The sequence below is a fragment of the Phyllostomus hastatus genome, unplaced genomic scaffold (assembly GCF_019186645.2).
Source record: "Phyllostomus hastatus isolate PE091 unplaced genomic scaffold, TTU_PhHast_1.1 phas_contig_150, whole genome shotgun sequence".
In the NCBI taxonomy this organism is placed as follows: domain Eukaryota; kingdom Metazoa; phylum Chordata; class Mammalia; order Chiroptera; family Phyllostomidae; genus Phyllostomus; species Phyllostomus hastatus.
Genome location: NW_025333611.1, coordinates 622,571 through 647,436, shown reverse-complemented (window position 1 = coordinate 647,436; position 24,866 = coordinate 622,571). Strand labels below are relative to the sequence as shown.

General features: G+C 72.4%; 1 protein-coding gene across 4 annotated transcripts; it reads left to right on the top strand.

Moving 5' to 3' along the window:
• Window positions 1–1,378: 1,378 nt before the first annotated feature.
• On the top strand, window positions 1,379–21,193 carry INTS1 (integrator complex subunit 1). 4 transcript variants are annotated; one of them, XM_045824317.1, is made up of 46 exons: window positions 1,379–1,714; window positions 2,101–2,394; window positions 2,550–2,746; window positions 2,885–3,022; window positions 3,296–3,455; window positions 3,618–3,723; window positions 3,839–4,025; window positions 4,133–4,278; window positions 4,367–4,508; window positions 5,230–5,406; window positions 5,509–5,617; window positions 5,703–5,823; window positions 6,178–6,255; window positions 6,683–6,840; window positions 7,226–7,322; window positions 7,754–7,845; window positions 8,016–8,076; window positions 8,489–8,686; window positions 8,946–9,075; window positions 9,187–9,363; window positions 9,450–9,599; window positions 9,852–10,139; window positions 10,752–10,919; window positions 11,033–11,144; window positions 11,643–11,804; window positions 12,083–12,229; window positions 12,516–12,614; window positions 12,801–12,925; window positions 13,181–13,435; window positions 13,757–13,916; window positions 14,095–14,235; window positions 14,524–14,695; window positions 14,769–14,892; window positions 15,395–15,525; window positions 15,967–16,054; window positions 16,166–16,392; window positions 16,552–16,675; window positions 17,550–17,683; window positions 17,873–18,065; window positions 18,477–18,604; window positions 18,732–18,844; window positions 19,192–19,305; window positions 19,971–20,041; window positions 20,421–20,512; window positions 20,597–20,706; window positions 20,861–21,193. In XM_045824317.1, exons 1-46 carry the CDS (start codon window positions 1,657–1,659, stop codon window positions 20,974–20,976), a joined length of 6,570 nt encoding a protein of 2,189 aa, XP_045680273.1. In that variant the 5' UTR covers window positions 1,379–1,656; the 3' UTR covers window positions 20,977–21,193. The 4 variants fall into 4 exon arrangements, with proteins under 4 accessions (XP_045680273.1, XP_045680254.1, XP_045680264.1 ...); XM_045824298.1 differs by having other exon boundaries at window positions 15,931–16,054; XM_045824308.1 differs by having other exon boundaries at window positions 3,833–4,025.
• The last annotated feature ends 3,673 nt before the right edge of the window (window positions 21,194–24,866 follow it).

Sequence of the window (24,866 nt, the reverse complement as noted above, 5' to 3'; positions counted from 1 at the left end):
CCTGACCACAACCTGTCCTGGGCAGAGGAGGCTGGGTCTGCTGACAGCCCACACGCTGAGGGCACTTTCTGTTGCCAACCGGAAATGATTCCCATGATTGTCAGTACTGAAACCCCGAGCCGAGGGCTGCACCACCCGCCCTGCCCAGTATCCGTGGGATCTGCTTGGGTGTATTGCTCTCCAGACTTCATCCACTTTTATTTCTTATTTTTAAAATATTTTATTTTTAGAGAGAGTGGAAGGAAAGAGAAAGAGGGAAAGATCAATGTGCGGTTGCCTCTCGAGCGCCCCCTTCTGGGGGGGCCTGACTTGGCTGGCAACACAGGCATGTGCCCTGACTGGGAAAGGAACCTGCGACTCTGGTTCGTAGGCTGGCGCTCAATCCACTGAGCCAGTACAAGACTTTGTCCACCGTTAGATGAATGAGACACTTCCTAGGTGTGGGTCCATGGACGGCTTCCTTCCTTAACCGCTGGAAGGGTCGCTTTGGCCCTTCGCAGCGGCTTCTGGACGCCCCTTGGCTGCGCTGACCGGTCCAGGTGCTGGACACCCAGTCTTGGCTCTAGCTGGCCAGCACCGCACTTTCATGACCGCCCCCTGGAGGCGCTCACCTGAGCCCCCGCTTCTAGTGGTTCCGGAACACAGTGTGTTCCGCAGCTCGGTGCCCTCCGCAGGACCGGGTCTTCAGCCGCATCACTCCCCTGTCCTGCCGTCAGCTCCTGGGGACGCTGGCTCCCGGCTTCTCCCCAAGCAGGTCGCCGAGCCGGGGACTGGGCTGCAGGCCGGGCTGTTGCTCCCGGCTCCTTGTCCCTGGTGGGGAGGGGGCTACAGCCAGAGGTCCCGGACTTCTGAGGCCCTGGGATGGCGTGTGAGGGTCTGCGTGAGCGCGGAGCCCCGTCCTCCGCTGCGGAGGAGTCCCACTGTGCACGCCAGGACCGCGGGGCTCTGGCGAGGGGCTGCCCTCCACGGCTGCAGGAGCAACCTGGAGGGGGCAGGTCCCTTTTGTTCTGCGCTGTGTCCCAGGCTCCCTCCTACCTCCCCCCGTGGGGACCCCAGAACCGGCCCTTTGCCGCGTAAATGGGAGAGCAGGACTCTGAAGGTCCAGCACGTGTGGCTTAGAACCCGCGCCACGCTTTTCAGCCATAAGTCCTTGGGCAGGTCACTACCATCATCAGTCTCAGCGGCGCAAAGAAGGCGACAGCTCCCATCTCTCGGGAGAGATCCGCGGCTGCTCAACACCGCCGGCTTCCCGCCACTAGAGGACGCTGCAGGCCCCGCGCCGGCGCCGCGGCCTCTCTCGTCTACCCGCTCTATGCCACCGCAAAATTTTGCTTCCGATCTTTCCGGCAGTCGGGCCTCTGAGACTGGCTTCCGGTTCCGGGGTGGCCGTGGCGGCGGCGAGCGCTCGCTGTCGTGGGCCGCTGGTTCGGGGACCGCGGCTGTCGGTGTCACCGATCCTCCCGGCGGTTCCGAGGCGGCGATCGCGCGGCTCCGTCGGGCTCGCTCCGCCCGGCAGGGCCCCACTGCCCGCGGCCCGACGGCCCGAGCGGCGGAGGAACGAATGAATGAGCGAGCGGGCGGGTGAACCACTACCTGGCGCCGGTCTTCCCTCGGCGACGGCGCTGCAGCGAGGGGCGGCGAGGGGCAGGGGACGCCATGAACCGCGCCAAGCCCCCCGCCGTGCGCCGGCCCAGCGCCGCGGCCAAGACCTCAGGTGCGCGGCTGCTGCCTGCGCGGGCGGCGACTTCCAGGGTCCGGGTCGCGGGCCTCCGTCGGGGAGTTGGGACAGCCGCGACGGCCTCGGGAAGGCGGCTGTCCTGCTTCCGTCGGCATCCGAGGCCGCAGGCGGTGGCGGAAGGAGGCCCGCCGGAGACCCTGTGCGGCCGTGGGCGCGGTGCTGAGCCGCCCCGGGTGGCCTGGCTGGCAGTTAGCACTGCGGGCGCCAGCATCTGCTGGGGACCCCCGGGCGGCTCGTCTCTGGCCACCCCGATCCTTCTTGGGTCCCCTTGGGGGTAGTGGGAGGCTGGACTCTGTGCCCACGTTTTCCCACCCCTGCGCCGAGTGACAGTTGCACGTTTCTCCACCTCCCTCGCTGCGCAGGGCACCCTCCGCCTGGGGACTTCATTGCTCTGGGCTCCAAGGGTCAGGCCAGTGACTCGAAATCGGGGTCCACCCTGCTGAAGCCTGCACCTTCTGGCTTGCCTTCCGAGCGCAAGAGGGATGCTGCGGCGGCTGCCCTGGCCGGAGCCACAGCCCTGCCGGGCCTCACCAAACGCCCCAAACTATCCTCCACGCCCCCTCTGAGTGCCCTGGGGCGTTTGGCCGAGGCTGCCGTAGCAGAAAAACGAGCCATCTCTCCTTCAATTAAAGAGCCGTCCGTGGTCCCGATTGAAGGTAAAGTGAGTCTCTGGACTTTCTCTGACAGCACACAGCCTGAGACCCTCGCTCGCGGGGTCTCCGGTGGGTGCACTGTGCCCGGTGGCTTTGGGAGGACTGGAGGGGCAGCGTCTGTGTCCGCCTGCTCTGACACACGCCCCCCCCACCTGCAGTCCCGCCCCAGGCCTTGCTGGACGAGGTGGAGGCCGCGGAGCTGGAGGGCAACGATGACAGGGTGGAGGGCGTGCTCTGCGGGGCTGTGAAGCAGCTGAAGGCCACTCGGGCCAAGCCCGACAGCACCCTGTGCCTGAGCCTCATGTACCTGGCCAAGATCAAGCCCAACATCTTCGCCACGGAAGGTGTCATCGAGGTGAGGGCGGGCCGGAGCCCGACGGGCCCTGGGACCTGTGCTGCTGCTCCCTCCCAGACCCATGCGCCTGCCCAGCACGCCGGCTCTGCCTCAGGCGCAGGGTGAGGCTTCCCCGGCGACAGGCGCTGTCTCTTGCAGGCCCTCTGCAGCCTTCTGCGGCGGGACGCCTCCATCAACTTCAAGGCCAAGGGGAACAGCCTGGTGTCCGTGCTGGCCTGCAACCTCCTCATGGCCGCATATGAGGAGGACGAGAACTGGCCCGAGATCTTCGTCAAGGTGAGTCCCCTCCCCAGGACACTCGGTGAATGTGCTGCTTTGGGGCAAAGTGGGCAGAGCAGGGGTGACAGCTGGGTCCCGGGAGGAGAACGGAGCAGGCAGTGCATGCCATCAGGGCGGCTGTCTGGTGCTCCAGTGCATGGGCTGCTGGCAGCTGGTGGCACTCGGGGAAGCGCCCGTCCCGCCTCTCCCACCGCCCAGCCCTGGAGCACCGGGGGGCAGGGGGCGGGGAGCCACCCGCAGGGCCTGGATGCCAGCCTCCGTCCCGGGCAGGTGTACATCGAAGACTCCTTGGGGGAGCGGGTCTGGGTGGACAGCCCGCACTGCAAGGCGTTCGTGGACAACGTCCAGACGGCCTTCAACACCAGGACACCCCCCACGAGCATGCTGCTGCAGGGGGAGGCGGGGCGCAGCGGAGGGGACCTCAGCGCTGGTGAGAGAAGCCGGGCTCCCGGGCTGGGCCGGGAACGGGGGCTTTCAGCGGAGGGGGAGGGGGAGGGCTAGCGCCACCGCCCTTCGGGGAGCCCGGCGTCAGGGGAGCGGGTGCTCGCAGAGGGGGCAGGCACGTGTGCCCACGAGGCCCCCCGATCGGCAGGGAGCAGCCCGCACCCCTCGCTCACCGAGGAGGAGGACTGCCAGACGGAGCTCCTGATCGCCGAGGAGAAGCTGAGCCCTGAGCAGGAGGGGCAGGTCATGCCCAGGTAGGCCTGCAGCCCGGCCCCCGCCAGCGCGGCCCCCGCAGGTGGGTGGGGGCAGGGCTGGGCTCGTGGGGAGAGCCTCCCGTCCTCCTCCCGCCGCCTCCCCCCGCTGGCCTAGGTACGAAGACCTGGCGGAGAGCGTGGAGGAGTACGTGCTGGACGTGCTGCGGGACCAGCTCACCCGGCGCCAGCCCATCGACAACGTCTCGCGGAACCTGCTGCGGCTGCTCGCCTCCGCCTGCGGGTACAAGGAGGTGCGGCTCATGGCCGTGCAGCGGCTGGAGATGTGGCTGCAGAACCCCAAGGTGAGGGCGGCAGGGGGTCTGCGGGGTCTGCGGGGTCTGCGGGCCCGCCTGTTGCCTCAGCAGTGGCAGGGGCGGGGCGGGGCAGGGCTGACGGCGCCTCCCCGCAGCTGACCCGGCCGGCGCAGGACCTGCTCATGGCCGTGTGCGTGAACTGCGGCACCCACAGCGCCGAAGACGTGGACGTCATCTCCCACCTGGTCAAGATCCGCCTCAAGCCCAAGGTGCTCCTCAACCACTACATGCTCTGCATCAGGTGCGGCGCGGCGGGGGGCCGCGGTGGGGGGGGGGGTCCTGGGGGCGCCCGGCCCACCTCAGCACCCCGCTCCTCGGCTCGTGTCCAGGGAGCTGCTGAACGCACACAAGGACAACCTGGGCACCACCATCAAGTTCGTGATTTTCAACGAGCTGTCCAACGCCCGGAACCCCAACAACATGCAGATCCTGTACACAGTGCTGCAGCACAGCGCGGAGCTGGCGCCCAAGGTGGGGGGCGGCGCTGGGGGCCCCGTGGGGCCTGGGGCTGCAGAGGGCCGCGGGGGCTGTTCTGCCTGGATGCGGCCGGTGGGGTGAGGCCTGTGGGGCTGCCCGGGAGGATGCTCGGGCAGCGGGGCGGGGCCCCGGCACTGGACGCCGGAGTCGGGCCCACAGGGGCCTAGGGCGTCTGTGCAGCCCTGCACGGGCTTCCGGCCTGGCTCCGCGTCTCCCGTGGTCAGCCACCTTTGGAAGGGGCCGGAGGGCAACACTCCCGTCATGGACACAGCCGGGCTTTCAGGCGGCCCAGCTGTGTGTCAACTGTCCCCCTGCACCCCAGGGTGCTGGGAGAGGTGGGGGACCAGCTGTCCGCTCGGGGGCTGGGGCTGTGGCGGGGCCCGGCCAGCGTGCTTGCCCCTTTGGCCAGGGTACCCTGCTGTGGACAGCTGCTGTCCCCTGTGTCCCTTGCTGAATGAGGACCAGCCCCCACCGGCCGGCGGCCAGGAGGGCTGCGTGGGAGGCAGTGCCGCTCTCGGAGCTCAGGCCCGCCGCCTGGCGGAGGGTTGGCTGGGTCCGTGCTCGCGTGCTGCCGCGCCCATCGAGCTGGGGGAGTGCAGGCGGGCGACCTGGAGCGGCTGGAAGCCTCCTCCAGGGGCCTCGGGGGCCCTGCTGGCAGCCGGGGGCCCGCGGGGAGCCGAGGTGAGCACGTGCGTGCACTGCCTCTCTCCCGCAGTTCCTGGCCATGGTGTTTCAGGACCTGCTGACCAGCAAGGACGACTACCTGCGGGCCTCGCGGGCCCTGCTGCGCGAGATCATCAAGCAGACCAAGCACGAGATCAACTTCCAGGCCTTCTGCCTCGGGCTCATGCAGGAGCGCAAGGAGCCCCAGTACCTGGACATGGAGTTCAAGGTGCGCCGCTGCCGCCCCTCCCCCTTGGCGCCCAGGCGGCGGGGGGTGGGGTGGGGTGGGCAGGGCCTCGGGTGTGACCCCCGCGCTGGGCCGTGCCTGCAGGAGCGGTTCGTGGTGCACGTCACGGACGTGCTGGCCGTGGCCATGATGCTGGGCATCACGGCCCAGGTGAAGGAGGCCGGCGTCGCCTGGGACAAAGGGGAGAAGAAGAGTAAGGAGCGGACCCTGCCCGGGGCCCGGGGGGACCTTGGGGGCCCGGAGCGGTGACCTGCCAGTGACCCGCCCGTCCCTGCCAGACCTGGAGGTGCTGCGCTCCTTCCAGAGCCAGATCGCCGCCATCCAGCGGGACGCGGTCTGGTGGCTGCACACCGTCGTCCCCTCCGTCAGCAAGCTCGCCCCCAAGGACTACGTGCACTGGTAGGGCCGGGTCCCGCTGCCCGGGCGCCCTGGGCACAGACAGGGGCCGGTTCCCGGGGCTGACGGGGTGCCCCGGACAGCGCTCGCCAAGCACGAGCCTGTCGCCTTGGCCGTGGCCCCTGGCCGACACCCGCCGCTTGGGAACCACAGGAGCCGGCGGACAGCACCCGTCCCTCACGCCATGTGACACAGGGGACGTCCGTGCGGCGGTGGGGTCCCATCTGCCTGGGGCCGGGGCCACGGGAACCCCACCGTGTTGCCTGCCAGCCCCGCAGGTCTTGGGGGGGTTGCTGGGGGCCCCGGAGAGGGCCGTGCCGGGCCTCGCACGCTGACGCCCGCCCGCCCACCCCGCAGCCTGCACAAGGTGCTCTTCACGGAGCAGCCGGAGACCTACTACAAGTGGGACAACTGGCCGCCCGAGAGTGACCGCAAGTGAGCCCCGTGTGCGCCGGCCAGTGGGCCGCTCCAGAGCCCGCCCCGCCCCGCCCCCACAGACCTGGTTGTGGGTCGCCAGCCCTCCCAGACGTCCATGCGGGCTGTCCACCCTACACCCCTGGCGCTGCCCAGGCCGCCGGCCCTCCCCTTGCTTCCAAGCAGCCCCGCACACATGTCCGGCCCACCCCGGGCCCCCCGCCCCCCCTCCTGGCTCATCCCCCGCCCACCCCAGCTCGGTGCCTCGGGACTGTGACTGGCCCGTCCGCCCCTGGCCCTGGGCACGCAGACACATCGGGAACCAGCCCCCCAGGGTGGGGGGCGGGGAAGGGGGAGCCCTGCCGCGCTGGCCTGCGGCCCTTGGTGCAGGGACTGGCCTGCAGGCCCGGGGCTGCCCCGCCGACCCCCCCGCCTCGTCCGCCCGCAGCTTCTTCCTGCGCCTGTGCTCCGAGGTGCCCATCCTGGAGGACACGCTCATGCGCGTCCTCGTCATCGGGCTGTCCCGTGAGCTCCCGCTCGGGCCCGCCGACGCCATGGAGCTCGCCGACCACCTGGTGAAGCGCGCGGCGGCCGTGCAGGCAGATGGTAGGGTCCCTGGGCTCGGTCCCGGCGCCCCCCCCAGTGTCTGCTGCGCTGCTGCCCCCAGCAGGCACGCCTGCTCCCCAGACCTGTGGGTGCACCCTCGGGCCGGCCCCCCCGCCCTGCCGCCCAGTGCCCACTGCCCCCAGCAGGCCCGCCTGCTCCCCAGACCGGCTCCAGGCCACCAGGGGACACTGGCCTCAGTTTCCTTAGTGTCCCCCAGCCGGCTCCACAGCTGCTCCCACGGCCCGCTCCGGGGCCTGCTGGTCACTCTTCACCTCCCCTCCACCCTGCTTCTGGGGTGCGAGCCCCCTCGCCTCACTCTCCCGCACCCCGTGGCTGGGGTCCCCCGCCCCCGCCCCCGCTGAGCGGGCTCTGGGCCGTGTTTCAGACGTGGAAGTGCTGAAGGTGGAGCGTGTGCAGCTGCTCGACGCCGTCCTGAACCTCTGCACCTACCACCACCCGGAGAACATCCAGCTGCCCCCGGGGTGAGTGCTCGGGGCCCCCTCCCCCACCCCCGGCTCACTGTCCACGGTCCCGCGGGGCGGGGCTGGCTGGAGCGCTGCCCGCCCCTCGAGGTGACCCTGGGCCTGTCCGCAGACCCCACCTGCCCAGGACGCCCGAGGCCGGCCCCTGCCGCCCGTGGGTGCCGCTCTGCTCCGGTGGCCCCTCTTTCACAGTCTGGGACTCAGTGTGGTCCGTGCGTCGTCCCCCAGGCCGTGTGGCGGCCACCACCACCACGTCTGAGACCACCCCACCCCCACGCGGAGGGGCGCGCCCAGGCTCGTGAACGTGGAAGCAGCTGTTGTCTTGGCCGGGCGCCGACCCGGGCTGACGCACCCTGGCCTGGGCCAACGCTCCTTGCCGGCCTCGGGGCGGCCGAGGCCGAGGCTGAGCTGTGGGCGCCCTTGCGTTGCAGGTACCAGCCCCCCAACCTGGCCATCTCCACCCTCTACTGGAAGGCGTGGCCGCTCCTGCTGGTTGTCGCTGCCTTCAACCCTGAGAACATCGGTGAGCCCTGGCCCCTATGGGTGCGCGGCGGGGCGTCGGCACCGCCACCTGGTTTGGAGTGGGGCCCGGCTGGGGCCGGGACGGGAGCCGGGAGGAGGGGCCCCGGAGCCGGTGGGAGGCCGGGCGGCGAGCTGTGTTCCGGCTGCCACCCCCGGCTCCTTGCCCCCTAGGCCTGGCCGCCTGGGAGGAGTACCCCACGCTGAAGATGCTCATGGAGATGGTGATGACCAAGTGCGCCGGCTCGCCCGCTGCGGAGACGGGACGCCCGAGGGTGGCCGGGTTGGCGCCAGGGGGAGGAGTGCGGGCCGGGCTCCTGGCCGCGCTGCAGTCTCCGCAGAGCTGCCCCCTGGGCTGCCGTTCCCTGTGGGCTGGAATGTGTGAACTTGAGTTTTCGGGGCTTCCTCCCGTCCCCTGGCTGCAGGGTGGGGGGCGGGGGTCGAGGCTGCAGGGGCCTCCCGGACAGCGCTTGCGTCAGGCTGGTGGGGTGGTGGGGTGACGCAGGCGGGAGGGGGCAGCGGCGCTGGGCCGGAGGGTGAGGCCGCGGAGGGAGGAGGTGGGGTGGCGGTGGCAGTAGTGAGGGCCACCCAGGGCTGCACCTGAGCACGGGCCGGCATGGTGACCGCTCCCCCCTGCCCTCCCCCAGCAACTACTCCTACCCGCCGTGCACCCTGACGGACGAGGAGACCCGCACCGAGATGCTGAACCGGGAGCTGCAGATCTCCCAGCGGGAGAAGCAGGAGATCCTGGCGTTCGAGGGGCACCTGGCGGCCGCGTCTACCAAGCAGACCATCACCGAGAACAGCAGCCTCCTCCTGTCTCAGCTCACCAGCCTGGACCCGCAGTACGAGCCCCGCCCCAGCCCCTGGGCTGCTGGTGTCCGTGGCAGGGGCTCGTACTGAGCCTGGGGGGGTGTGGAGGGGGTGCCGGGGTGCAGCCTCTGAGCATTGCCCTCCCGGTCCTTGTGGAGTCGGCCTGGTGAGGCTGAGGGGGGGGCAGCCAGGTTGGAAGCGGGGGGCCCTGGGCCACTGGGAGCAGGGAGAGCCTCCGGGGCGGGCGGCTCTGCGGGCGGCTCCCGATGGTCCTGCCCTCTGGCCTTTCAGAGGGCCCCCACGGAGGCCGCCCCCTCACATCCTGGACCAAGTGAAAAGCCTCAACCAGTCCCTGCGCCTGGGGCACCTGCTGTGTCGGAGCCGAAACCCAGACTTCCTCCTCAACATCATCCAGAGGCAGGCACGTCCCGCTGCGGCCGGGGAGGGGCACGGGGGGTGGGGGGGAGCAGCCGGGGATGGGGGGCCCCGGCAGGTGCGCGCAGCAGGCGCTGAGCGAGGCCGTGCCCTGCAGGCCTCGTCGCAGTCCATGCCCTGGCTGGCCGACCTGGTGCAGGCCAGCGAGGGCTCCCTGGACGTGCTGCCCGTGCAGTGCCTGTGCGAGTTCCTGCTGCACGACGCTGCTGCCGCCGCCGCCGCTGAGGAGGAGGAGGAGGGCGGGAGCAAGGAGCAGAAGGCCAAGAAGCGGCAGGTCAGTGGCTGCCACCACCGCACACCACGCCCCCCCCACTGGCCCCCGCCCCGCCGGCCCCCCCTGAGGCCCCCTTGTCCCCGCAGAGGCAGCAGAAGCAGCGGCAGCTGCTGGGCCGCCTGCAGGACCTGCTGCTGGGCCCCCAGGCCGACGAGCAGACCACGTGCGAGGTGCTGGACTACTTCCTGCGGCGCCTGGGCTCCTCCCAGGTGGCCTCCCGGGTGCTGGCCATGAAGGTGAGCCGCAGCCCCGCCCTCCCCGGCGCCTCCTTCCCTGGGGCGAGCGGCCACCCGCGGGGGCGAGTCCGTGGGCTTCCGCCGAGGGGGCGGCCGCGCTGCTGCTTCCTCCGCTCTCTCCTGGCGGCTCCGGTGGGCACAGCGCCCGGCGCCAGCAGCCGCCGCTCCCTGTGCTTCAGGGACTGGCCCCCCCCCACCCCAGGGCGCCCTGGCAGAGGCTGGGGGCCGGCTGACGGGTGGGTCTGCTTGCAGGGCCTGTCGCTGGTGCTGTCGGAGGGCGGCCTGCGGGACGGCGAGGAGAAGGGGGCGCCGGCGGAGGAGGCGGACCCGGGGCCGGCGGAGGCGCTGCAGGGCTACCAGTGGCTGCTGCGCGACCTGCCCCGGCTGCCCCTGTTCCCCAGCGTCAGCGCCCCCGCCGCCCTGGCGCTGCAGCAGGCCGTGCACGTGGAGACCGACCCCCAGACCGTCAGCGCCTACCTGGTCTACCTGTCCCGGCACGCGCCCGTGGGCGAGCAGGGCCAGCACAGCGACCTGGCCTTGGTGAGGGGGTGGGGCCGGCAGGGGTGGCCCCGGCCCTGGGGGAGGGGCCTTCCGTCCAGAGCCGACGTGGTGGGGGTGGGAGAACCAGGGAGAGCCAGGGGCCCGCTGGTTCCAGGGTGGCCACTGTCTTCCCTCGGGGCCAGGTCGGCTCGGCCGCTCCTGCTGGGGAGGCAGCTGGGCTCGGGCGCGCTCCCTGGTCCTCCTCGCCCGCTCCCCTCTGGGCCGCTGCCTGCTGCCTGGCTCCCCCGGGGGGCTCTCCCGGGGGGTTGCTGTGGGGCAGCGGCCGAGGGCAGCGCCTGTGGGGAGCGGGGCGGACCCGGGCCCTGGGGGTGGGCTCCCCCTGCCCGGGTCCCTGCCGCAGGGCCAGAACCTCGGCCGCGGTGCGGGGTGCGTGGGGGTGCGGACTCCCCTCTGGGACCTGAGGTCAGCACCCTGGTCGTGGCCGGATGGCGGTGGGCCCTCTCGCTGCCGGGGCCGTGCCCCGCCCCGGGGACCTGCTGTGGCCCTCGCTCCCGCCCCCTCGGCCCCGGGTGCTGAGGGGCCCAGTGCGCGGCGCCCCACCGCCGTCGGCTCGGCGTGGGAGGGGCCCCTGACGGCCGCTCTCACCCCCAGGACGTGGCCCGGCTCGTGGTGGAGCGCTCCACCATCATGGCCCACCTCTTCTCCAAGCGCTCCCGCGGCCCTGAGTCCGACGCCGTGCTGGCCGCCCTGCTGTCCATCTTCTCCCGCTACGTGCGGCGCATGCGCAAGAGCAAGGAGGGCGAGGAGGTGTACAGCTGGGTGAGGCCGCAGCCCCCTCCCCGTGCCCCCTCCCCCACAGCCCCTTCCCTGTGCCCCCCCCCTCCCCTGCCCTGCCCTCACCGGCTCTCCCCCCCTCCCCGCCGCCCCTGCAGTCGGAGTCCCAGGACCAGGTCTTCCTCCGCTGGACCGGCGGGGAGGCGGCCACGATGCACATCCTGGTGGTGCACGCCATGGTCATCCTGCTGACGCTCGGCCCGCCCCGCGGTGAGCTGCTGGCCCGGCGGGCTGCGGCTGCGTGCCCGTGAGCCAGGCCCGCTGGGGGTGTGGGAAGGGCCCTGTCCCGCTGGCCGGGCCTCCCGGGGGGAGACACGTGGGACTCTTCCCCCTGCCTGTCCGGGGGTCTGGGGCGGGGCACACGGCACCCTCCGTGTGGCCACACCACAGACGGGCCGGCTGTGCCTCCTCACTGCCCGGCCACACGCAGTGTGGGCATCAGGAGGGGCCGTGGGCAGTGCCCGGGCCTCCGCCCCCTGACTCTCAGCCCTGCCTCTGAGACTCTGAGAACTGGGGCTTCACAGGGGACTCGCCCCCCACCCTTGTGGCTGACTCTCCTGTCCCCCCAAAGCCTCCCTTTCTGTGGGGGGGGGACGAGGAGGCCAGCCGGGTCTGCAGCTGTGCGCGGGGCTGGGGCTCCTCGGGCGGGAGGCTGGGAAGGGCCCCCTGGAGCCCGCCCGGCTTCTCACCCTGCTCTGTCTCCCGCAGCCGGCGACAGCGAGTTCCAGGCCCTGCTGGACATCTGGTTTCCGGAGAAGAAGCCCCTGCCCACTGCCTTCCTGGTGGACACCTCGGAGGAGGCGCTGCTGCTGCCGGACTGGCTGAAGCTCCGCATGATCCGCTCGGAGGTCCCTCGGCTGGTGGACGCAGGTGTGACCCGGGCGGGGCTGGGCGGGGGCGGGACTGGGGGTGGGGGCGGGCCAGGCTCACGCCCCCAGGGGAACGCCTGGGGGAGCACCTGTCCTCGATCCCGCTCCTCGGGCGCGAGGCCCAGGGCCGGACGTGAGCAGTCAGCTCGGACGAGGACGGGGCCCTCTCGGGGCTCAGGGGGGGCCCCTCGGGTTTCTGGAGGACACGCCCTCGGGCAGCGCTAGGGCAGGGTCCTGGGTGGGGCGAGCACAGCGCGCTCACTGCGCGGGCGACCCCAGCCCTGCAGGACCTGGAGCCCCAGCAGCTGCTGCTGTTCGTGCAGTCCTTTGGCATCCCTGTGTCCAGCATGAGCAAGCTGCTGCAGTGCCTGGACCAGGCCGTGGCCCACGACCCCCAGACCCTGGAGCAGAACATCATGGACAAGAGTAAGGGCCGGGCCCCACCCTGCGGGTCAGCACCAGGACCTGGCGAGTGGGGGGGCCGGGGGGGACGCACAGAGTCCTGAGCAGGAGCGTGGAAGCCGGGGCGGTCGGAGGGCCGGGTCGTCCCTGTCCAAGCCCAGCCAGCCCGGGTGTCGGCAGGCCCTCGCCCTGTGGCGGGGGGTGCCCGGCCCGCCTGCTCCTGCTGGGAGGCCGGCAGGTGGCTTCTGAGGTCCTGGGGGACGCAGCCCCCCCCCACGGTCGCCGGGCGCTGACCCGCTGTCGTCCGCAGACTACATGGCGCACCTGGTCGAGGTCCAGCACGAGCGCGGAGCGTCCGGAGGCCAGACTTTCCACTCGCTGCTCACGGCCTCCCTGCCGCCCCGGCGAGGTACCGGCCCAGCCTGCCCCAGACCAGCGGAGGTGGTGCTGCCGGCCAGTGTCGGAGCCCCTGTCCCAGGGCCCGTGCCGCCGGGAGGCCGGCTGTCTGTGGGGGGCGGGGGCCTCTGGGCCGGGGCCTCTGGGCCGGGGCCTTGTGGGTGTGGCCCTGGCTGAGGCCCGCCCCCTCTCCCCGCAGACAGTGTGGAAGCCCCGAGACCCCGGAGCAGCCCGGAGCCGGCCCCGGGCCAGGGCAGGGTCCGGGCCGGGACTCAGGTGCGGGTGCTTGGCCCGGAGGACGACCTGGCCAGCGTGTTCCTGCAGGTACCACGGCCGCTGCTGCCTGGGCAGCGCTCTTGGAAGCTGGTGTCCCCCGCCGCCCTGTCCCTCCCCCTGCCTACAGGGAGGGCTTTCGCCAGGAGACCCTGGCCGAGGCTGAGAGGGGCTCCGAGTCCTTGCAGGGAGCGGACGGCCTCCAGCACAGGCCCCGGGCCACAGGGGCGTGGTGGTGGTGGTGGGCGCGGGGCGAGGGCCCCGTTCTGCCGCACTCTTGCCGACCGCTGCCCTTCCTCTGCCCAGGTCTTCCCGCTGAGCCCGGGCCCGCGGTGGCAGGTCTCCAGCGCCCGCCCCGCCGCCCTGGCGCTGCAGCAGGCCCTGGGCCAGGAGCTGGCGCGAGTCCGCCGGGGGACCCCCGAGGTGCCGGGCGTCGCGGTGCGCCTGCTGCAGGCCGTGGCCCCCCTGCTGAGCTCCCCGCGTGGCGGGGCCCTGGTGGCGTCCATGCAGCGCAGCCACTTCCTGGCCTGTCCTCTGCTGCGCCTGCTCTGCCAGTACCAGGTGGGCCGGCTGGGCCCCGTCCTCGCTGGGGGCCCTGCCCCTCCAGCACGGGAGGGGTGGTGCCAGCCGCGTGCCTGTCACCGGGCATGCGGGTTTTGCTAGGGTCTCCTCGCTGGGTCCGGGGCGCGTGTGTTTTGTCACCTGTGCCTCCGCGTGCCGTGTTCAGTCTTCCCCCAGACCCGCGCGCAGGTGAGCGGCGCACAGCAGGTGCCTCGCCTGCGGGGGCGTCCAGGTGGCGTCCGAGGTCCCGGAGCCCCCCGGGGAGCGCCGCAGGCAGCGTCGGGCGGCCCTCTGAGCGCACGTGCGTGCTTGTCCCCGCAGCGCTGCGTGCCGCAGGACACCGGCTTCTCGTCGCTGCTCCTCAAGGTGCTCCTGCAGATGCTGCAGTGGCTGGACGGCCCCGGTGCGGAGGCCGGGCCCCTGCGGGCCCAGCTCACGCTGTTCGCCACCCAGTACTCGGCAGGGCGCAGGACCGGCGACGGTGAGGGCGGGCGGGGGACGGCACCTGCCGGTGGGGGGCAGCCCTGTCGGCCCGAGGGGCCGTGTGCTCGGGGGCCTGCGGGCGTCGGGGCTTTGGGGGGGCACGCGGTGGGGGGCCCCCGCGGTGCCGGGGCTCCCAGCCAGGCCAGGCCAGGGGTCACGCGGGCCTGTCCCCGCAGTGCGGAGCGGGTTCCTGCACCTGGCCGAGGCCCTGGCCTTCCGTGGGGACGCGGAGGTGGTCAGCTCCACTGCCCGGGCCCTCGTTGCCGCCCTCCGGTCTGGGGAGAAGTGTGGCGTGGAGCCCGACCTCGTCGACAAAGGTACTGGGGCCCGGGCTGTGCCGACCCAGCCCAGCGGGCCTCGCCCGGGCTCTGCGGGGCGTTCGTGCCCGTGACACACCCACACCTGGTCCTGATGGGCTCGCCCCACGGTCGCCCGTCACCCCAGGGCAGGTCCCCAAGCCTCACACGCTGCCGGTCAGCCTGGGTGTGGGCCCGCTGGGCACAGTTGGCCCAGGACGGGGGGCTGCCCCGGCGCCCCGCGGCCTGGGGGCCGCCTGGCCCTGCTCCCACGCTGAGCGGGGCGTCCTCCGTCCCCCCCCCCCGCAGTCCTTCGGGGCCTGATCGAGGTGCGGTCGCCCCACCTGGAGGAGCTGCTCTCCGCGCTCTTCTCCGCCGCCTCTGCCTTCCCAGCCTTCAGGCCCGTCGCCGTGGTCAGCTCCCTGCTGCTGCAGGCGGAGGAGCCCCCGGCCGGGGCGCACCAGGGCGCCGCCGGCAGCAGGTGAGTGGGTGGGGTGGCAGCCGGCGGGGCGGGCAGCCCCGGCCGGGTCCCTGAGCGCTCTGCCCCCTTCCAGCCCAGGGGCCGTGCGGCTGGGGCCCTGCTCGGGGCTCCTGGTGGACTGGCTGGAGATGCTGGACCCCGAGGTGATCAGCAGCTGCCCGGACCTGCAGCAGAGGCTCCTGTTCTCCCGGGGCAAGGTGGGCTGCGCTCGGCCCTCGGGGGCGCCGGCCGGGGCGGGGGTGTCTTCCCAAAGGGGACAGGCGATCCCGTGGCCAGCAGGTGCGGAGCGGAGCCCGGAGCCCCCGACGAGGGGTGGTGGGTCCTCCCAGCAGCCGGGGACGCCCCGGGCCCTGCAGTCGGGGGCTGGGCCCTCGGGCGCCCGTCTGTCCGTGGAGAGCTCTGGAAGCCCAGAGCGCGGCCCAGGATGACCTTGGGAGTGCGATGGTCGCTCCTGCGCTCCACAGTCTGCCGAGCGTCCCGGGCGCCCGCAGCTGTGCCGGGATGTGGTTCTGGTCCGTCCCGGCGCTTCGGCTCGTGGGGGTCAGGGGTCTCCGAGGAGTTGGGTCGTCTCGGCGTGCGTCTCCTGCAGAGTGGCTGCTGGGCCTTCCAGGGTGGGGGCTCCCGGTCCCCTCCAGACGGCCCCGCCCCTCTGTTCTCTGTGGCCCGAGCAGGGACCACCCAGGCCTCCTTCCTCCCCAGGGCAAAGGTCAGCCCGGCCCCCACGTGCCCACGTTTCGACCCTACCTCCTGGCCCTGCTCACGCACCAGTCCAACTGGTCCACGCTGCACCAGTGCATCCGCGTCCTACTGGGCAAGAACCGGGAGCACAGGTGAGCCCCGCCTCCCACTCACCCCTCCGGCTGCCCCGGGCCCGGGGCCCACCGGGCTGCCTGCTGGGACTCCTGCTCAGCGCAGTGTCCCCGCTCCAGGGGACCCCGGGGCAGACAGCCAGGGCGCGGGACAGTCCCCTGTCTTCCGATGGCGTCAGGGGCCGTCGGTGTCCTCGGTGCTGCTGGGCCACAGCGTCCAGCAGGCCTGGGGGTGGGCAGGGCCCATGTGCGGTAGGGGGAGGTCGGGCAGGCTGGGGCCACCGTGCCCTCCAACCGCTGACCTGGGCTCTGGCCTCGCGAGCTCCCGGGGGTGTCTGTGGCCTGAACGTGTCCTCACACGGAGCTTCTCAGCACCCCCTTCCCGCCCCCGCGCCGCCACATTGCACTCTGCCCGGAAACCGAAAGGGGCCTCGAGCTCAGCGGGGCTGCCGGCTCCCCCAGGTTTGACCCGTCCGCCTCCCTGGACTTCCTCTGGGCCTGCATCCACGTACCCCGAATCTGGCAGGGCCGGGACCAGCGCACCCCCCAGGCAGGTCTCGGGGCCCGCCCGCCTGCGGGGTGGGGCGGCGTGTGTGTGTGTGTGTGTGGGGGGAACCCCCGCCTCCCGCCCCGGGGCTGACCGGCGGGGGGCCTGCTGCAGAAGCGGCGGGAGGAGCAGGTGCTGCGCGTCCGGGCCCCCGAGCTCGTGGGCCTGGTGGAGCTGATCCTGGCGGAGGCGGAGGCCAGGAGCCAGGACGGGGACTCGGCGGCCTGCAGCCTGCTCCAGGCCCGGCTGCCCCTGCTGCTCAGCTGCTGCCGTGGGGACGATGACAGCGTCAGGAGGGTGACCGCGCACCTGACGGGCTGCATCCACCAGTGGGGCGACAGGTGAGGGGGCCGCGCACGGGTTCCCGGGCCCCCTGTCCCCGGGCTGATGCGTCCTGGGCTGACAGGAGCAGCACAGCCTGAGCGGGGAGCGGGCACCCCGGCCTCGTGCCCCCCCCCGCCCCGCCGGCCCCTCACCCGCCCCGCCCCCGTCTCCTGCAGCGTGCTGGGCCAGCGCTGCCGGGACCTGCTGGTGCAGCTCTACCTGCAGCGGCCGGAGCTCCGCGCGTATGCGCCCGAGGCCCTGCTGCGCAGCGTGGGCGCCACCGCCAGCAGCATCTGCAAGGTGAGGCCCCGTGCCCTGCGTGCACCGTGTGCCTCCGCTGCCGGGGTGGAGGCCCAGGCCGGGGGTTGGAGGGACGGGCTTTCTTAGGCTTCAGAGCTGCACAGGAGCCTGGTGCGTCCTGGTGTCCTGTCTGGGGGCCCTGTCCCCTCTCCGACCTGGTGGAGGGGCCTGGACGTGGCTCTTCTCCCCGGAAGTCCTGGGCTCGGGCCAGAGGAGAGCAGCGTCTGCCGTGACGGGGGGCCGGCCGCTGGCTCAGGAGCCGTGTGGGGCTCTGGATGAGAGTTGACGGTCAGGTGCCCTGGGGCCACCGCAGCCAGGGAGCCAGCCTTCTCCCGAGGTCCGTCTGTCAGCAGCCCCCTGGCGTCTCGTGCCCCCTGCAACGCAGTCACTTCGAGACCCACACGTGCCTCAGGTGTGGGCCAGGCTGCCTGCTGCGGTCCACCTCTGGGCGGTCCTGCGTGCGGGGGGCAGGAGCAGGCCTGGGGCCGCGGTGCCCAGGTCCCCGTGGAGTGGTGTGTTGCTTTCCTGTGCCGGCTCGCCGTGGTGCCCGCGTCCCTGTCGTCCGCACGGTTGGCCCGACTGGGCCTGCGGCGCCCGGTGTCCTCTGCTCATCAGGTCCCCTTGCCCAGAGCGGGGTATTTTGTGCAGAGGGTTGACCTCAAATACGGGGCGCCTAGTTTGGGGACTTTGGCTGCAGCCCGGGGGCCTGCAGAGGCGCCAGGGAGCATCGGGGAGGACCTCTCTGGGCCACCGCAGGGCCCACCTAGCCCTGGGGCGGCCCCCGCCCCTCCCCCCCCAGGGCAGCGGCAGGCCCTGGGGTGGCAGGCTTGGCCTGCAGGCTGCGGCGGCCCCAGCCCCTGCCCCTTGCCCCCAGCTGGACGTCCTCATACACCGCTTCATCACGCTGCTCGCCGACACCAGCGACTCGCGGGCGTCCGAGAACCGCGTGGCCGACGCCAACATGGCCTGTCGGAAGCTGGCTGTGGCCCACCCCATCCTGCTGCTCAGGTGCGGGCGCTGCTCCCGGCAGAGGTGCTCCTACCCCACCCGAGGGGGCGCTCTGGGGGGGCTGGGACCCAGGAGAGGGTCGGCCAAACCTGCCAATCGGTCTGGACGGGCATTTCAGCCAGCTCCCATGTGGTCTGCGAGTCCCTGTGTTGGGTGGTCGGGACCACCGAGCACTCTTCCTGCCTCCAGGCACCTGCCCATGATTGCTGCTCTCCTGCACGGCCGCACCCACCTCAACTTCCAGGAGTTTCGGCAGCAGAACCACCTGACCTTCTTCCTGCACGTGCTGGGCGTGCTGGAGCTGCTGCAGCCGCAGGTGTTCCAGAGCGAGCACCAGGGGGCGCTGTGGGACTGCCTGCTCTCCTTCGTCCGCCTGCTCCTGGTGGGTGTCCGCCTGGGCCCCTGCGCATGCCCGGGTGGAGGACGGGGACTGCTCCTGTGCCCGCCCTGGCCGCCACCCCCCTGCTCGCCCCGGCTGCTCCTGAGGCCCTGGCCAGGCCCGTCTGACCAGGACGGGGCTGGGTCCTTGGCCTGCCCCGGGGAACCGGCTCTCACCCTGGGAGCCCCCAGCTCTTCCCGCGCCCAGCTGGGATTCAGGGCTGCCTTCTCTGCGGCTGCTGAGCCTCCAGTCCGGCGTTGCCCTGCCCGCCACAGGGGTGCTTGGGGGACAAGGCCCCTTTGGGCCCTTTGGGACCCTTAGCCCCAGCGGCCAGCGGGAGCTGGTGGCCAGGGTGGTGGCCGGGGTCCCTGGTGAGGCTCTGAGCACCCGCCCCGCACGGCGCCCCCCCCCCAGAACTACAGGAAGTCCTCCCGCCACCTGGCCCCGCTCCTCAGCAAGTTCGTGCAGTTCACGCACACCTACATCAGCTGCAGCCCCGCGGCGGCCGTGGCCTTCCTGCAGAAGCACTCCGACGCGCTCCAGTGAGTGTGCGGTGCGCGTGCGCGGGGCGCCCATCCACCACCCTGCTCGTGCCCCCCCTCCGCTCATGCCCCCCCCCCCCGCCCCGGACGGCGTCCTCACGGTTGGCCTGTGCTGTGCTCTCCCCAGCGACCTGTCCTTCGACAGCAGCGACCTGGCGATGCTGAAGTCCCTCCTCGCGGGCCTGAGCCTGCCCAGCAGGGACGGCCGAGCGGACCAAGGCCTGGACGAGGAGGGCGAGGGTGAGGGGGCCCTCAGGTCCCGCAGGGGAGGGGCTGCGGGCCGGGCGGCAGTCCTGGAGCCACCCGCGGCGTCCCTGGGCGGCGTGGGCCTGGGCGGCGTGGGCCTGGGCGGGGGCGCGTGCAGGCAGCACGAGAGGGGCTGCGTCCCCTTCACGGGGTGCCAGCAGGTCGCCAGGCTCCCTGCGCCGCTGGGGCGGTGGGCACGCCTCCTGGAGTCCACAGGTGCTGGCCCCCCGGGTGTGGAGGGTCGGCGGACCGCGCCCCCGGGGGGACTTGCGCGGGCAGTGCTCCTGGGGCGGCCGTCTGCCTGCAGGTGACCTCGACCTCGCCGGCTTCCTGTCTTCCAGACGAGAGCTCGGCCGGCTCCCTGCCCCTGGTCAGCGTGTCCCTCTTCACACCTCTGACCGCAGCTGAGATGGCCCCCTACATGAAGAGGCTTTCCCGGGGCCAGACCGTTGAGGGTGCGTGTGGGGCCGGGCCACGCCTGGCCGGGGGGGCAGAGGGCGCCAGTGGAGGGCAGGGACACGGGGCGGGGGGGAGGCTCAAGATAGAGCAGAGGGTGTGGGGGTGTCTGCAGGAGGGAAGCTGGTGGGGGGCCGGCTGACGGCTGGCGCCCCCTGCAGGACAGTGCGGTCTGGTGCCAGGGGTCAGGCCGCATCGCAGGGCACCTGTGCAGGTGGTGCCAGGGTGCGAGAGTGACACGTGTCAGTCTGCACAGCCACCTGGCAGGAGGGGTGGAGCCAGGGCCTCTGCGTCCAAATGCAGACCCTGGCCCTCGGGTCTGCCCAGAGGAGGGTCTTGGGGAGGGGTGATCCTCTGGAAGCTTCCCTGACCACTGGCGCCTTGGTCAGGGATTGTTGGCCCAGGGCAGCTGGGATGCCCGGAACCCGGGCTGCTCCTGGGCCTTCCCAAGTGCTGAGGGTGGGGCAGAAGGTTCCGGGCGGTGCGAGCACCAGAGTGCTACTCGGTCACACTGCTCCTGGAGAGCCCGCCGAGGCAGGGCCAGGGACCACCTGGGGTCCCCGTGACTCCCCCGGCCTCTGCCCCTGCCTGACGAGGGGTGGGGCCCAGACCAGCTGGGGCCCCGCTGCCGCAGCCTGGCCCTCACCTGTCCTGCCTGTCTCAGACTTGTTGGAGGTCCTGAGCGACATAGACGAGATGTCCCGGCGGAGACCCGAGGTCCTGGGCTTCTTCTCGGTGAGCGGGGGCGGGGCCTGCTGCCTGCACAGCGGCCGCCTCGTGCCGGGGAGCACAGGGCACCTGCCGTGCGGGCACGTCGGAGGCCAGGACAGAGGGGCCCGTGGGGGCCCTGGGTGGGACGCTTTCGGGGGCAGTGCCAGTCCCTGAGCTTGCTCACAGTCCAGCAAGGACTGCTCTGCTCAGGGCTGGCCCTCGATGGCGGCTTCCTGCCCACAGGTCAGGGGTCCGGAGCCATGCAGGGAGGCGGGAGGGGCTCAGGGGAGGGGCTTCCCTGCTGCCGTGGCGCCATCTGGAGGCCGAGACCCTGAGGGAGGGCTGAGGGCTCGTGCCCAGACAGCAGGGTTCCCCGTCACACACCCCCCCCCCGCCCCCCCAGACCAACCTGCAGCGGCTCATGAGCTCCGAGGAGGAGGCCTGCCGAAGCCTGGCCTTCAGCCTGGCCCTGCGCTCCATCCAGAATGACCCCAGGTGAGCCCGCGGGTGCGGCCTTGTCGGGGCCCCTGGGCCGTCTGGCCACGGGGGCGGTGCCCACTGAGTGCGTGCCCCTTCCAGCATCGCGGCCGACTTCCTGCCCACGTTCATGTACTGCCTGGGCAGCCGGGACTTCGAGGTGGTGCAGACGGCCCTCAGGAGCCTGCCGGAGTACACCCTCCTCTGCCAGGGTGAGTCCGCGGGCCACCCCGCCGGGCGCCCGGCGCCTCCGCAGCCCCGGCCCCTGCAGCCCCACCTGAGGGTCCCTGCAGCCCCACCTGAGGGTCCCTGCAGCCCGACCTGAGGGTCCCTGCAGCCCGACCTGAGGGTCCCGTCTCCCCACAGAGCACGCGGCCGTGCTGCTGCACCGGGCCTTCCTGGTGGGCATGTACGGCCAGGTGGACACCAGCGCCCAGATCTCGGAGGCCCTGCGGATCCTGCACATGGAGGCAGTGATGTGAGCCCGCCAGGGTCGCCGCACGCCAGCCGCGGGCCCCTCGACTCGCCCCCCGGGGTCCCCGGGCCAAGCCGGGGGCCTCCGGCCCACTGAGGCCTCCCCGCCGGCAGCTGGCGGGGACGGGGTCCGTCCACCAGTCGGCACCCCGCCTGCGGGGATGGGTGCAGCGGGGCGGCTGTCCCTGGTGGGGGCCGGCGTCAAATGAAACCTTGTCGACTCGAGCTGCTGCTGCTGGTGCGCTTGTGTCCCGTCTGCCTGGCCAGCCGGCTCCCGGGTGGGCCTGGGGGTCACAGGGGTCCGTCCAGAGGGGGGGGGCCTGCCTGCCTCGGCCGGGCGGTGTCAGGAGGGGAGAGGGCAGTCCCCAGGCCCCCCCTGGCCCCAAGGCCTCTGCTGGGCAACAGCTCCCGTCCGCCGTGGGCGGGGAGCTCTGCGGGGGTCTCTGCCCTGAGTTTGGCGGGGGGCAGTGCCCGGTCAGCTGCTCTCGTGGGCCCAGGGTCTCCCGACTGCAGGAACAGCTCTGCCCCTTTCCTTGTGGCCACTCGCGGCAGCCAGAGCACCTTCCCCGTCCCAGTGTCACGCGACCTGCCCCCCCCCGTTGGCTCTGCCCCAGCCCTGCACCCAGTGGGGTGGGCCCCTGTGGCCCTGCTGCTGGGATCTGCTCGGGTCGGGCGCCGGCTCCTGCTCAGCTGGGGCCACCAGGGGGCGCCGTGGCTAAAGACCCAGGCTCTCCGGGACACCCAGTCCCAGCCGGGTGAAGCCGGGCCGTCCCGGCCTCCTGGCCGTGCCCGGGCCTCTGGTCCCTCGCTCTCCAGGGCACCCTTGCACCCTCCCCAGGGCTCCTGGCCCGCCAGGCGGCGGGCCGTTGCCTGCACAACAGCCCCTGTGCCCAAACCCTTCCTGTTGGCCCTGGGCCCCCTGAGTGGGCTGATGGTCAGCCCTGGGGGAGGGGCCCACAGGGCCTAGCTCAGGGCACCCCCACCCTGCCGGGCTGCCGGGAGCCGCCTCGTCCAGAGCACCCCTTTGCATCACACCGCTTACACAGCCCCTGCGCCGCCCGCCTGGGCGGGGGTAACAGCCACTGGGACACCCACGAGCCCCGAAGTGCCACTGCCTCACCCAGGGCCACCGGGGGCGGGCGGTGTGTCCCCGTGGTCGGCTGGGAACGCGACCGGGGACGTGGGTGTGAGGGGCTGCCTGGTCCCACCAGCGTCGGGCCTGGGCCACCTGCAGAAGCGCGGCCCGGGCACTTCCGGCGCGCGGCGGAGGAGGGCGGGGCCAGAGCGCGTGCTCCGGGGTGGGCAGGTGGCTGGCTGCACGGCCCCACGGGGGTTGCTGAGTCTGGCAGCACCTGCGGGGGCCACAGGGCTGGCACTGTGCCGTGTGGGGGGACCGGAGAGGCCCTCTGGCCGTGGTGGGGCTGTGTCGGGGGCAGGCAGTGGGGGGTGGGCAGCAGGGCTGCACTAGCCCGGCCGCTGGGGCGGGCTGGCCTGCCCCTGGGAGCTGCTCAGGACGGAGCCTGTCACTGCCCCTTCACGCGTGGGGGGGCCGAGGCCCCCGGAGGGCAGGGCGGGGCAGCGCTGAGCTGCGGGAGCTGGGGTGCTGTGGCGAGGCGGCCCCCGACCCCCAAGCACACGCACCCAGCCCGGGCCTGGGCCTGCGGCTGTGCAGAGCAGCCAGGAGGCAGCAGGCCGGGTGCAGGCACCTCCCAGGCCCCAGGTGGCGGTGTGCTTGGGGCAGGGGAGGGAGCAGCCTTGACCGAGGGCCCGGAGGGCCCCAGCAGGTGTGGCCCCCGGGCGTCCTGACACCTTGCCCTGGCCTCAGGGCACCAAAGGCAAGCGCCCAGGGCTGCTCCAGTCGCTACAGCAGGTCCCTGCCCTGTGCCCCTCACCCACCCCTGACCCCGGCGGCCAGCAGCCTCCCCAGCCTGAGTGTGGGCCTTTGCCCCGAGGACCCGGGCGGGCTTGCAGCTCCCGGGGCGCCTCCTCTGGGAGGGCTTCCTGCCTCCTGGGGTCGGGTGCCGCCTTGCCCCTCAGCCCTCTGCTCTCCCTGCGGGTCACTCACACCAGGCCGGGAGGGGGTCCTGTCCCAGCAGCCCCTAGCCCAGACCTGGATGGGAGCTGGGGAACGGGCCCTGTGGCTCTGCCTGTGTCTACCCCGCCCTCCAGCCCGGGCTCCCTGGGGCTGCTCCCCGAGTCCTGGGAGGCAGGCGAGAGTCTGCACGTCGGGAAGGGGGTAGGGGGGGTGGGCCGGGACAGGGCCCACTCGGTGCTCCCTCTTCCTCCGGGCCTCGGCTTCCCTCTCCTCAGGAGGTGGGGCACTCACCCCCCCCCCCCCGTCGGGTGGGGGCCGACGGTCAGGATGGACACACCAGCCCTGGGGGCAGCCTCTGAACCAGTCTGGACAGAGGAGCTCCGTGCTGGGTGGGGCCTGGGGGCGTGGCATGTGGAAGCAGGGTGTGCAGGTCGGCGGGTGCCGCTGCCCCCAGCTGGACCCGCGGCTGCAGTCCGGCTGGGATCCTGGCTGCCCCCTCAGAGCCCCCTGGGCTCCTCACCACAGCTGCTTCCCACACAGCCACTGGGCCTAGGGGCCAGCGGGAGGGGAGGGCACTACAGGGTCCCCGAGAGTGGGTCCCTGCCCGTGTGCTCGGGGATCAGCGGGCCCCAGGGCTGAGTGTGGCCGTGAGCTCCCGCCACAGGGGTCTCGAAGGGCCCCAGTGGCTCCTCGGGGGTCCAGCCCCAGTCCCCACAGCCCCCTCCACTGGAGACGGGAGGACCCTGGGCTGAGGCCAGGTGGGAGAGGTGGGGCCAGGTGAGGCGATGCCGTGGCGTTGAGCTCATCTGTTCCCTTACAGCCTCATAAGGAACACCTTTTGGTTTTATTTTCAGTTCTGGGAAGGGGTGGGTCCTGACCTTCAAACACTTCAGCCAGACAGCCAACAGCGGCAGGCAGCTGGGGTGCCAGGGCCCTGGGTCTCCCCCAACGAGGGCTCCCCGGGGTAGTGCCCCCACTTTCACCCTGGGGGGTGGTCGTTGTCCAAGGTCACACAGGGCGAAACTCTTTCGGGGTCCTGGCCCAGGACCAGCCCCCACCCGTGTCCTTCCCCAGAGCAGGTTACAGCTCTGACCCAGTTAGCCCGGGGCAGCAGAGGTGGGGTCATTTCAGGTGTTGGCACACGAGGGTGTGGCCTGAGGCCTTGGCCGGGGCCTGCCTGCCCTTCACTCTGGAGAGGTCGGGCAGGCAGGGCCGAAAGTCCAGCTCCCTCACCCCGAGCACACCCCGCCCGGCCCAGAGTCCCGGCGCCTGGCCCAGGTGGGGTCCCGGGGGGGGGGGTGGACCTGCAGTCGCACCCCACCGGCCACGGCAGGGAGAGCTGTGCCGGGGGGGGCGTCGAGGGGGCCTGGGAGGACGGGGAGGAGCCTTCCACGTGGGGACGCACCCCAGCCTGCACTGGGGGCCTCGGCCGGCATCAGCCATCGTGTGTGGGTGGGGGCCACAGCCCCGTTCCCCCGGCATGGAGTCCGGCCTGGGGGTCGGCCAGGCTCGGAGGGAGCAGGGGCGAGCCCTGGGGAGGGCGGCCGTCACTGGCCCGCAGCAAACAGAGAGGGGCCGCGTCTGGCCGGGGACACCCAGCGACCAGAGGCAAGGCCGGCCCTGCACACGGTTGGCCGGGAGCTGGGGGGCCAGGCCCCGCTACAAGGGGTCCCTGTAACAGCTCGGGGATTAATAATGCATCTACAACACACCGCTATGGCAGCCAAAAATGATCTATAAATCGGCGGTAAATGTTTTATAATGTTTCTGTAACCCGTTATAAATGATAAATGGCGGACTATAGATGCAGGATCAAATATTTATGACGCGCCGTGTGCGACGTCGGGCTGGCACGGCCCCGGG

Coding starts and splice junctions, on each gene's coding strand:
- INTS1 (XM_045824292.1), top strand. CDS start 1,657: ATGAACCGCGCCAAGCCCCCCGCCGTGCGCCGGCCCAGCGCCGCGGCC. Junction 2,395..2,549: donor GTCCGTGGTCCCGATTGAAG/GTAAAGTGAGTC, acceptor CCCCACCTGCAG/TCCCGCCCCAGGCCTTGCTG. Junction 2,747..2,884: donor CCACGGAAGGTGTCATCGAG/GTGAGGGCGGGC, acceptor TGTCTCTTGCAG/GCCCTCTGCAGCCTTCTGCG.